General features: G+C 29.9%; 1 protein-coding gene across 13 annotated transcripts in view; it reads left to right on the plus strand.

Moving 5' to 3' along the window:
• ADGRL3 (adhesion G protein-coupled receptor L3) overlaps positions 1-13,335 on the plus strand; it is a 726,915-nt gene that overhangs the window by 705,727 nt on the left and 7,853 nt on the right. Inside the window, exon 25 of one of the 13 annotated variants that reach the window (XM_039845316.1) lies at positions 12,646-12,774. The exons of the other annotated variants lie outside the window; for them this stretch is intronic. Coding sequence (XP_039701250.1) covers positions 12,646-12,774 — 129 coding nt within the window. The remainder of the gene's footprint in view (positions 1-12,645; positions 12,775-13,335) is intronic. 13 annotated transcript variants of the gene reach the window in all.

Below are 13,335 nucleotides of genomic sequence, written 5' to 3' on the forward strand. Positions count from 1 at the left end.
ACTAACAAAAAATTAATTAATTAATTAATAAAACTGAATTGTCTCTTCTAAATCAGACATTATTTTTATTTCTGCCTTAGTTGTACTTGCCACTTTTGATCTGCAACCATGTTTTAGCATGGAAAAAAATAAAGGTAAAATATTTTTTCTCCCTACCTTTGATAATGATATAAGCAAACAATGTCTTCTCTTTCCATCAAGCCCTATTCCACCATTCATAAGCTTAGAGAACACTGGTTCAATTCAGACAGCCCTGCTAAGTAACCAGTTATGTAGCAGAGCAGGGACGTGACTCATTGCCATTTCAAGTTCACGTCTTCTCAGGGCCTGTATTGTCTTTTTTAGGAGGTTGGTCACTGAGGCAGAAGAAACTTCACAATAAATCACCTGCCACCTTATTAATATTCAAGCTACTAAACATTTTGTTTTTATGTTGTTAAAGAAAAATGCAAATGAAAAAGTGTAAGTGGTGTTTCACTATGATTAATGATTTTTGTAAATTAAAGCAGATAGGGTGAAACACTCATAGTCGTTCACTGCACTTTATTGTCAGTAAATATGATTTGGCTTATATGCATGAAACATGTCATATTGCCCCAAAACCTTGCTATTTTGAAATGTCATGAAATCATTCTTTGTAAATATTAACCAAATCCTAGTATAATCCCACACCTATTTGTGAATTTGTAAAAACAGTTAATGATGTGCCTAAGAGTACTTGCAGAGCTAACAAATCAGAATGGCCTATATAATAAATTACTTTTTATTATGAACAAGCGTTATGATGATATGAGTACAAACATAGTAAGTATTCTATGGCATGAAAAAAAAATTTTATTTGAAATTTGCCATTATATTTATATCTAGTATTTTTACCTTTATATTCTTTATTTAAAAGTGTGGCAACAGTGCTCTCTATGTTAATTTCTTTCCTTTGTACATGTTGTCAGTAGAGACATAATCAGAAAATATACAATAAAATAAGAAAATCTGTGTTAGGAAAATCACTTTAAAGAAGAACTTTTAAAATGCTCCCCCCATGAGTCCTTCTTATGTTTTGTTTTTAACTCCGTCTCTTTGATATGAATCCTTCAAATTATCCAGTCTCCCACAGCCAATTACACAATAGTAAAAGTGTTTTATATTATTATTATTATTATTATTATTATTATTATTATTATTGCTACTCCTACTATTTTATAGCTTTCACAGATTCCTTCACAAAAAAAGTTTTTTAATTAACTATATGGAGAAAATTTCTTCTGGTTTATTATCTTATTGCTTTATATATAGTTAACAGTATCTCTTACCTCTTTATTGTAAATCAAACAAGCATCAGTGAGATACCTTAATAATTTCTAAATATAGTGCTATAGAACATTTCCACTTAGTTTTAAAATATACCATTGTTTCATATAAGTTGTTGAGGTTATAATTTTCAAAAAATATAATTTTTTTAGAACAATGTAAAAACTTCAACTTATCTTCAGAAATTGCTGGCATTCTTTTCTGTAATAGAATGCAATATGTCTCTTTATAATTCTTGATGAATCTGAGATTTCTCCTTTAGTGTGTGTAGCTATCATTTACCTATTGTACGTAGTTAATTATTCATTATCCGTTATCTTTGTATCCATCAAGAAGCTGGGTTTCTTGGTAACTTTCCAAGATCATATAGCTAGTAAAGGGCAAATTCTAGATTCCAAACACGGTTTTGTAATCACAAAGCCCTACTCATGATAACAAAAAATTTTCATTATTTTCTGATAATGAGAGTTTTTCATGAAGCTTATTGAAGATTAAAATAAAGATATTTTCTAAGGATATATTTCAAATGATTTTTGTCATCTCACATGGAAATAAGATATTCCTAACAACACAATTATCCATATCTTTACTTCTTAATTTCCTTCCTGTACAATTCACTTTCTTCCATCTAAAATTTTCTAAGTACAGTTCTTTAGCGTGGTCTTATCCTATTCATTTAAGGAAAGAAAAGCCTTAATACTGTGGATATATGGGAAGATTGATTGTCCGATACATATTACTTTTACAAAACTATTTGATATGGAATATGCTGAATTACTATACATCATTGTCCAGTTGTAGGACTAAGGTTACAAGAAGAATTTTATAATCATTCTTCTTTCCTGGAAGCTCTCAAGGTATTTTATTGGTAGAATCGTTTTATCTTTAATTTTAAATTTCTTAAATTTCAGTGAAAGAATGAACATTTTAAGGCAAAGATTCTGTTAAAAAATCAGGTAAATAATTTCTGTCTATAACATTTAGTAATAGAACCAAGGATAAAACTTTCCCCAGATCTTTTTACTCCTAAACTTGATATTTCTTGAAACTGTCCTCTCTCAGGACAACATAATAATTCCTAGAATAAGTAGAAAATCTATTTGAGCTAACTTCTAATAGATAGTGATAATATTAAAATTAAACTTCTCGTTATTTTATGTGCTAGTTCTGGTTTTAATGAAAGCTATGAAATGTCTTATAATTCAAAATTTAAAAATAAACAAAACCTGAATGTCTCTCTCATTTGAAAAAATGTTCCTACTCTATTATAAACATAAAGGTTGTGATAATATACATGTAGTCTATAATATCCAAAGTTAACTGAGTCATCACTTTTCAAATCATTTTTCTAAGAAATAGATTATTTAACTTATATCTGATGTTTTAAAAATGAATAGAAGTTAATTCAATTACATGAAAAATTAAAATATAAAACAGGGAATCTACACATAGCAAAAAAGATACTTAAATTTTCAATATCAATAATTATGTAGTATCCAATTAAAATAGCTCCTATTGAATTGCATGCAAATGCTTGCACTTTATATAGCTCAACCTTATATACTGCATGCTATTTAAAAATAAGTGTTTATGTGATAAGTTCTCCTATGATATTTATAATAGGCTTTCTTCATAATTTATCATTATAAGGAAACTGGTGCTTTAAAAACTAAGACAAGTTACCCATAACATTTATTGAAGGTAATTTACAACACCAGAAAATCACTGGTGAATTAGGAAAGATTTGAGAGGATATACAGATTGAAGGAAAACAGTTAATCTTGATGTAGAAAAATAGAAACAATATAAATTTCCTAAAACAGCCTCAGTCTAAACAGAACAGAGCTGATTTTGATTACTACATGACAAAATAAGCCTTCTCTGAAAAATATTATCAAGAATATTTCTATTCATAGATACCTTGTTTTAATCAAAATCTACTTTGGTCAGACATACTTTTTTCAAATACAGGTGCTATATTTAAAATTCAGGTTTTAGCCAGGATAGGCCTCTGCATGTAAGCTCATGTAATTTGCACAATATAAGAAAGTATGCCAAAATAGGTCAGAGAATTATATGAAAAGTCATAATTTCTTTACATTGGTGAATTATTTTATATTAAATGGTTATTATACTTTCCTTTGTTCTGAAGTTTGTTTTTTCCAGCAAAAATGCACAAGCAATGTATGATTTACAAACATAATTGTGGGGTAAAATATATCCCACGTTCTACATTTTTACTAAAATTAACTGTGTATTGCCTATGGATAAGCAGACTTGGCTTGTTATCTTTAGGTTCAGTATTTTTTGTTTTGAGTACTATGCCACGTATTCAAAATCCAAGTTAATAGCTCACAGAAATATGTGCATTTGACGACAAAGATGTAGAGATGAATGACTGAGTAGTATAGGTTCATTATTTTCACTGCAGACCAACCACTTCCTCTACTGTGAAGCAAGAATTCACTAAGAATTCTGAGTTCCAATTCTACCACTCTTGGCTTCAGCAGTCAAAAACTTGAAATCTCTGAAAAGCTTTGCTTTCTGCTAATTATGTAAAAAACAACACTGAATATCTAATGGCATCAGTTTCTTCAACTGCAACACGATTGTGTTGCATTTCATGGCAATATAAATTATAATATAAATATAATATAAAAATAATAATTTAAAGCTTTTAGAAGAAAATATATTTTAGATTTAGTTAAAGGAGGAATTCTTAAAAGTAAAATAACAAAAATCATAAACAAAGAAAAAGGCATTCTTATTTGAAAATTTAAACAGTACTCATAACAGGTGAGATATTGGGAGAAGGTGTAATAACATATATAACGAGCAAATTGCTAGTACTTACATTGAATAAAGAATATCTACAAATCAATAAATAATATTTAAAAACTCAACATATATGTGGGTAAAAGATAACAGGCGATTCACAGAATAGGAAATCTTGTGGCTAATAAACATATGAAAGAGTACCCCGTCTCTCTGGTAATTGGGGAAATGAATGTATTGCAGTAGTATGAGATATAAATTCATATTCTGTCAAATTGGCAAAAATGTCAATCTGTTAATACCAAGTCCTAGCTAGAATTTAAGAACTATACACTGCTCTCGGAAGTGCAAATTAGTACAAATACATTTGGCAGCATTTTGACGATATTTTGTAAGTTATGGACAACATATGACCCAATAATTTGACTTCTAAGTATCTATTGTAGTAAAACTCATGTGTCTGGACAAGAAGACATGTATAAAGCCAATTAGTGCGAAAACAAGGGAAATAGACTCAGTAATTTCTAGGGTTCACACCTCAAAAGCTCTGAATTTATATATTAAAATAGAGGCAAAACCACGGTATTCAGAATATTTCATCTTTTATTGAATTAACAATAACCAGTCTGTACTCTGGAGAAAACATGTCATTGAAATCCATATTAATGGATTCTCAATGAATGAATTAGCTATTAAAAGAAGCTGAAGCATCTTGGAACCATTTGAAAGAAATTTAATAGGCAGTTTGATTAAATTTTAGTAGCAAACTTGTTGGCTATTAAAAGTACACAGTGTGATAAATCAAGATGTCAGCTCTTCAATTTATGACTTCAGAAAAAAATGATGAAAGAGCTCTTGGCTTTTAATGAAATATTTCTTCCCTGACACTTTGTAATTTCATTGTTTGGTTACAAACAGTAAAAAACATAAAATTACGGTTTCTGTGTTTTTTAAGATTACTTTCTATAAATTTTAAGTATAGCATACAGATTCTGTTAGTTTTGTATATTATTATAAGTAATTTAGTCTTGATTTATATTGCTGTCTCCATTTTACAGAGTAGCTGTTTAAAATCGAACTAATCATTGCTTGCACTGTCTTTTGGTAGGTTATGTGTGTTGATATTGTTTTGTTATACAGAAAAGCAAAAAAAATACGAAACAAAATACTTAAAATAGCAAGGCCTATTGAATTAGTTCTCCATAGTTCTGGAAGCCTCATCTATTTTTATTTTTATTTCTTCATGTTATATAAATTAGTACATGAATATGAAAATTAAATAGTTCAACATTAAAGAGAAGCAAATGAGTAAAAAGTAATGTACTCCTACAAGGCTCCTAAGAGAATTTTGTTGAAACATATTTCTGGGAGAGGGTGCTAGAAAATATTTGAAAATCTTTGATTTAAATATGTTTAAATTAAACTATAAGAGTCATGTGGGACCTTGAAAACATAAATATTTCCAAATGTGTGTTTTTTATATATTAAATGATGATGATTGATTAGATAATGTTAAAAATCTTATCCACTTCTAAATTCAGAGTTATAACTTTTCTCGGTGCTATATTTCAGTTGATTAGGTGATACTCATGCGTAAGATCTATCTTGGGTACTTCCGATTCACTTTTTCCAGTTTTCTTGTTTATATTATAGTTAATTCACTAAGGAAGGAGACTTATGACTTTTTTCTTTTATACCTGTTTTCTTAACACTGAAAAGGCAATAAAAGTCACAGGGCCCTTTCACCAGAAAGAAGAGCAGGCACAATGAAACACACAAACATATGCCTAAAGCACTTTATATACAATTTTAATGGCTTAACAGATTCATAGATACCACATAGTAGTGAAAGATCCTTTGCCTTATACTAAGGTTAGTGTTCTAATTCTATAGAAAATACATTAATGAAACTATATTTACTTGTACAAAATGAAGTCTCCATTATAGGTCAAAAGTAAAAGCATCACTCAATAGTAACTCTGCTTTACCTATAAGTCTGATTTAAATACATCAATCAATGTTTATAATGGAAATGACTTTATAAAAGAAAAATATGTCAAATCAAGGAAGAGAGAACCATGAAGGAATGGGATGGAGGATGATGTATATTAAGGAAGAAAGAATTTCCTTTTTAACTTTCTAGTTAAAACTTTTATTGATATAAACAGAACATTTACCATTCTAATATTTATAAGTAATAAGAATTTGAAAATTGAAGCATATTGGTATGTGACTATTAAAGAATGGTTGTGTTCATTTGGTTCTTTAGATCACAAAGTTTTTGAATTATAAAACTTTGCCCATCCAATATATCAAAGAATACAAGTATATTTTTAAAAAATGAAGTATGAGGTACAGAGCAGAGTGATAATTCAAGTTATTTTAAGAGCTTTTCAGTATACTTTTGTTAGCCTGCTGTCAAGAAGAAACGTTTGAATTATGTTTCTGAATGATATAATGTAGGTTCAAGCGGGATCCAACTGTCATCTTTCTTCAGATCTGTTCTTTATTTCATAATTTCAAAGCACACTGATCTGCTTTAGTTTTTTTTTTTTTTTAGTCCTCAATTACATGTATTACACTGAATTGGCCTAGACAGAGCTGTCATTAAGGGGCTCCCAATGTCAAAACACCCATTTATTTTCATACAGAAAGATATAACAGTTTGGGGGTAAAACTATACATTTGAAAAGAATGTAGTCATTTATAATTATATTCCATTCAAATATCACCCATTCAAAAACATTTATGTAAGTATCTTCAGGTATAAATAAAGTAAAAAATAAAAAGTCTTTTTAAAAAATGACTATGATTTTACACTTAATCTTTTCCAGTTGCCTTAGGGTCTGACTTTCAAATTGTCAGGAAAACTTTCCTAAGTTTTTCATATGGAATATGAAAATTCAATTTGCTTTGTATTACAACTTTACCAGAAATAAAGACTTGTGATCGACTTTCTCTAGACAGCTTCGTTGATGATTCACATATAATTAAATTCAATGTTAATTCCTTTTCCATGGTTTTATTAAAGAGCTAATAAGCAGGTATGATTAGATGATAGTTAGAATTTAGTGAGTCAGATAATTAAGGAACAACTATTTTTACATAGCCACTTTGAGCTTTTCACTTTGTTTTTACCCAATTTGAGCTTTTCATTTTGAGTCACGGCAGGTTGTGCTAGAGTTTTTTCCACGATTTATTATCCGTTAGAATTGAGGTAGCAAATAATTATATGAGTGTTTATTTCTACTCTAACAGTTTCAATATTTAGTACCTAGTATAATATTAGAAGGAAACAAAGAAATCACAGGAACTGGCAATTGGTACTCTTAAAAAATGTACTTAAATTATAAAACTACATATAGTTTATAAAATGACTTTTTTTAGTTTTATTTCAAGATGCTATAAAGTTCACACAAGTTTTTCATTAATTAAGCAAATATTTATTGACCTCTAGGAACAAACTATTATAGACACTTGGTATAGAGCAATGGAAAAAACTCTTAAGTACTCCCTATTTTCCTGGGGTTTCATGCCAATGAAATTAGCACATAAACAGTCTTTTCACATATGTAATATTGTAACTTTCTTTCTCTCCACCCCCAACATCAGCTTATTTGTGTCTTCAAACTGACTAACCAGTAAGCTTAACTTTTCAGCTGAAAAATAGTGACAGATGGTCTGTAAATACTGATCTTCTTGGAAGTCTTCAGCAATTTCACAGCTATTAGAAGGGAAGTTTATAAATCAGAAGTTAGTTGGAGGGAAGAGGAGTAGACAGGATGGACAGAATCTTGGAAAATAGTATCTGAATTCAAAGAGACCTTAGTAAATTGAGGAAACTACCAGAAACAAACAGAATAAACTTCACCAAAGACAAGTGAAATGCAATGCAGCTCTAGAAAAACGAAAAAAGTAACTTTGCACATGAAAGACAGAAGGAGACAGGTTCTGTACAAGTTTTCAGGTAAAATATCGATATTGGCAACAAGCTGTTTTTTCAACATAGTGAGTGCCACCTTTCAAAAGTGTAATTGAAATGCCTAAATTTGACTGGGATTGTAGGAACCATGTGGTAGTAACTCCTAGGAAAATTGTACTTGTTAGGATGGCAACAGGAAGAATGACCTTTTAGGTCACTGCCAACCCTGAGTGTCCATGAAAAGCATGAAAAAGGACTGACTTCTTTCACCAGGTGAATCAAATGAGGGATAATTGGTTGGTTACTCAGACATATCCCTCATTTCAAACTAGCAAACCCATAGAGTTTATGTAACTTTATACTCTGCAAAACATTAATCATCAAACTTCATATTCTACTCTGTTGTAGTTCCTGTTATTGAGCCCTCATTTGAATTATAACTCTCCATTTTCAGGATTAAAGTTAGTTTCAGTGACATTAATTATATTGGTTTCAAATGGTGCATGAGGTATAAAAGTGAATGATAGTAAAAAAAAGCAACTTACTTTAGTGATTCTTTTCTATCAGAAAGATGTCCTTAATACCAAGAGTAAAGAAAAAAATGTTTAAGTTTTTAATTATTTTTTATATGTTTATGTGACTTTAAATTTAACAGCAGTTGGATCTCCAGTTATGACCGCATGTCTCTCATTATGTCTATAGATCATTAACTGATTCTGGATTGCAACCAGATTTGAGGAGCACCCTACGAAAGCCTTGTGGCTGAGATTGATATTGCTCCATTTAGCCAAGATTGTGTCATAACACAGCTGTACATCGATAGCATTTCTACTATTGTTCCTGGCCTTTTCACCTTAGCAGGAAGTGATGATAAATAAAATGAACTTTAAAACTCATTCTTCCTACATTAGTAGTTTAATTGGTAAAAGTACTATAAAGTACATTCGGAAATTAGAAAAACTCAGAAAAACTAAAAGGAACTTTATGCTAGGAAAGATATAATCAGATGGATTATCTATAAAAATGTTGATAGCTTCAGTGGATTTTATTATGGAGCTCCATTTTGGTATATTAAACATTTTTTGTTCTTATATTCTTGGCTTTTTTAGTAAACTGAATGATAAACAGAAACCAAAATATTGACTTACCCGTTTTTTGCTTACGCTTATGCTTGACTCTTCCCAACTCATTCTTCCTTATTCTAAAGCACAGATCAGCTTTTCTTTTTAAAAATTAAATATTTTATTTTTTATTTATTTTTATTACATTTATTTTTTTGGAGTATAATACACATATAACAATATATTTAGTTTCAGATGTACAACATAATGATTCGATTTTTATATGTATTGTAAAGTGCTCATCAGAAGGAGTCTAGTTAACATGTGTCATCTGAATAGATACAATGTTTTTTTTCCTTGTGACGAGAAATTTTACACAGAGCCTCTTCCTTTACATTGCATAGAAAAGAAATATATATATAAAACAAAGGAATATTTTCTTTATAAGCTATATAAAGCAAGGGAAAATTTGGCATGTAATCTCAGTCTATTGTTTGTTTTCCAATTAGTTCAAATTGAATAATGTGTAGTAATGAAGGGAAATGTGTAGAGACGCAGACATAAATTCCAGCCATAAAGATTTTACCCATTTGATCTGTGAAAGAATATAAAGAATTTGAGCAATTTTGTATTTTTAAGGTTTTTATCCTAGTTCATTTTAAGTTGCCTACCCTTTCATTTTCTATTTAAATGCTTATTTAGAGTAATTTTAGAAGGCAATTATTTATATTAGAAGACTAATTTTTCTTTTTACTTGGAAAAAAAAAGACTAGAATAATAAATATGAGGTAGCCAGTACAATTTACATGTAATTTGCTTTTTTAAAACGTTGTGCAATCTAAATCCTGTTACTAACAATAAAACTTAAATTTGTATAACCAACAATATACGTGTTTAAGATGTACAGTGTTCCATTTTTTATCTGAAAGGCACTATAGCTGACTCCTTTTAAATTTTTTAAAATTAATTTTTCATATATTTCATTAGTGAGAAATAATATCCTGTTAGATTATGATAAATTGACAATCTGCCATCACATTGTGTAAAAACATTTAAATATATATGTTATAGAACTTCAGCAAATATTCACCAAGCACTTAGTAAGTGAAAATTTCTGTACTAGTTCTGTGCCAGTTCTTTGCAGGATGTGTAAGATGCAAACACATGGCTTATTTCCCAAAAGAACTGAAACTTTCCAGCTCTAGAGATCTGACAAGCTATATTGCCCTTTAAATCAAGAGATGTTCACTTCCCAATTATGAGGTTAAAATATTTGTTATTTGAATGATAATTTGCTGTATGGCAAAGAGCTATGATTTCAAAAAAGTTGAAACTACCATGGCCATGTTTTCCCTTTTCATTTTTTAAAACATTTTCTGCAAGTGATTAAATGTTTTTGTTTTATTCATTTAATATGGATTACTTTTTATTTTGAGGTGATTATAGATTCACTTGCAGTTGTATGAAATAATACAAAGATCAAATACCTTTTACCTAGTTTTCCTCAACAATATCTTGTAAAATTATACTTAACGTCATAGGTAGGATATAGACATTCATACAATCCACCAATCTTGTTCAGATTTCTTCAGTTTTTCTTATATTTAATTGTATCCGTGTGTGTGTTTACTTCTATACAATTCTATCACAAGAGTAAGTTTGTGTATTTACCTCCATAATAACAATACAGAGTAATTCCATCACCACAAGGTTGACTCATGTTGCCCTTTTGTGACCATACCCGCTCACCCCTAGTAATCACTAATCTGTTCTCTATCTCTATAATTTTGTCATTTCAAGAATGTTATGCATATAAGTGAATCAAAAGAGTATATCATCTTTGGGATTGTCTTTTTTACTCAGTATAATTCTCTACAGTTTCACCCAGATTATGTGCATCAGTGATTTGTTCCTTGTTATTGCTGAGTAGTATTCCATGGTATGGATATACCACAGATTGTTTAACCATTCACCAACTGAAGAACATCTAGACTGTTTCTCATTATGGGCTCTTATAAATAAAGCTGCCATGAACATTCATATGCAGGTGTTTGTGTGAACATAAATTTCCATTTCTCTGGGATAAACATCCAAGAGTACAATTGCAGGGTGGTATGATAATTGCACTTTTAGTTTTATAAGAAACTGCCAAACTATTTTCCAGAATAGCTGCACTGTTTTGCAATCTCACCAGCAAAATATGAGTGATCTAGTTTCTCTTCATTGCCAGCATTTGGTATTGTCATCATTTTAAAGTGTATAGTGATATCTCATTGTGATTTTAAACTGTTTTTCCCTAATAGCTAATAGTAGTTCTTTTCATAATCTTGTCTGACACCTTTATATCCTCTTCCATGAAATGCCTGTTTATGCCTTTGGCCCATTTCTAATAGAACTGTTTTTATTGTTTTATTTGTTTGTTTTTATTGTTGACTTATCAGAGTTCTTTCTATAGTCCAGATACTATCCCTTTGTTGTATTGCAAATATTTGTAAATTTGTTTGCAAATATTTTCTCTTTATCCATAGATTTTATTTTCATTCTCTAATATATGAGTTAAATTAACATATACCTATATGTTCAACCTATTTCTGTACAATTTTTGTTTTCCTCAATCATTTTTCCTTTCTTCATTATCTAACATAAATACACATTCTACTTATCATTTTCATACATGCCCTATTATATTTAATAAAACGGTTTCTCTGATTTTTTTGCTTTTTGGCTAAATGGCTTTGGAGGGTAGAAGGTTGGAACTCATACTGATGATATGTTAGAAACTAAGTAAGTACATCTATTCACAAAAGATGAAAGAATTTAATTTTGTTACTTCACTTTGCCAAAGTCCGAACAACCAGTTGGAAAATGGAAAATGGAATTATATAAGTTGCATGACATCACAAAGTTAATATTCTATTTAAAATATTTTAAAATAATATCCATATAACCATTTTATCATATTTGTTAAGTTCACTTAATTAGTATGCTTACTATGGTGTACTAATAGGAGTGATTGTATTTTATTTTAATTTAAAGAATTCCTCTTTGTGATATTTTAAGAAATGTCCAGTTCTCTTGTGTCAACAACTGCTCTCCAAATAAATATTTTTATCATAAATGTTGCCTTTTATATTTTTTACTTCCATCGAAAGCAATTCAATGTTTTCTGTGAATGAGATGTTTTGTTTAACTTTAGATTTTCTTATTGTGTTTTAAACTTTTCTTTTTTGGTTTTGTGTTCTGTTTTCTTTGTATGGAAGACTGTATTTTAGTTTTTTTTTTTTTTTAATTTTTATTTTTAGCAAGCATGGGGATATATTCTTGCTTATACTTTGGGAAAGAGAACACCCTAAAATGTGGCTTAATCAACATTGTAAATCATTTCTTTCCCATTGACTCAGATATGTGCATTGTTGAAAACTGTGCTTTAGCCGCATATTTTTTTTAGTCTAATTAGCTGCCTGCCTGTAATCAGGACTATGTCAACTGTTGTCATTCTAAATGTTTCCTTTCTTTTTTTTCAAACACATTTGCCTGATTGACCTTTTTTTTCTCTGTCTTTCTATGGGGCTGCTCCAGGAGCCATGGCTAATCATCTTATAAGCAATGCTCTGCTTCGTCCGCATGGTACTAACAATCCCTATAATACATTGCTTGGGGAACCGGCGGTCTGTAACAACCCTTCTGTCAGCATGTACAACGCACAAGGTGTGCTGGAGTTTATCTTAATTTTTTCAAGTGAGAGTCCCATTTTATGTAGCTTTTATGGCCACATTTTTCTTTTCTTCCTCCTGCCTTTTCTTTCTCTTGGAAGCAGACACACAGATTTCTTTCACCTTCTGCCCGTCTTGGTGCTTTTATTTTCCATTTTCCTTAGGTTTTCCTTGGTAAGAAATGGATTCCTTCCTTCTGATAAACACATACTTAATTCACCAATATGTGTTTGTTTCTCTGTAATGTTTATAAAATGTATTGTGGCTTGTCACTATTTTTCTTGTTGTTGATTGATTTCTATATTAAATACTTATGTATTTATTTTGAGAAATGAGATATTTGCCTAAGGTAAGTAAGTTAAAGCAACACTTGATCTAATAGTCTTAATGTTAGAAGATCAAGAAAATAATCTTACTCTATTGTACCATGAGCACATTCTAGGCACAAATTAACAGTACTGATAAAAACAGTTAGACTCCAGGGAAAATTACATTGAACTAAGCCATGGAGAAAAGCTCTGTGAACTGAAGTGGTTCTACTCCAGCTTGCCATTGC

Source organism: Pteropus medius, unplaced genomic scaffold, assembly GCF_902729225.1.
Source record: "Pteropus medius unplaced genomic scaffold, Ma_sr-lr_union100, whole genome shotgun sequence".
In the NCBI taxonomy this organism is placed as follows: Eukaryota; Metazoa; Chordata; class Mammalia; order Chiroptera; family Pteropodidae; genus Pteropus; species Pteropus medius.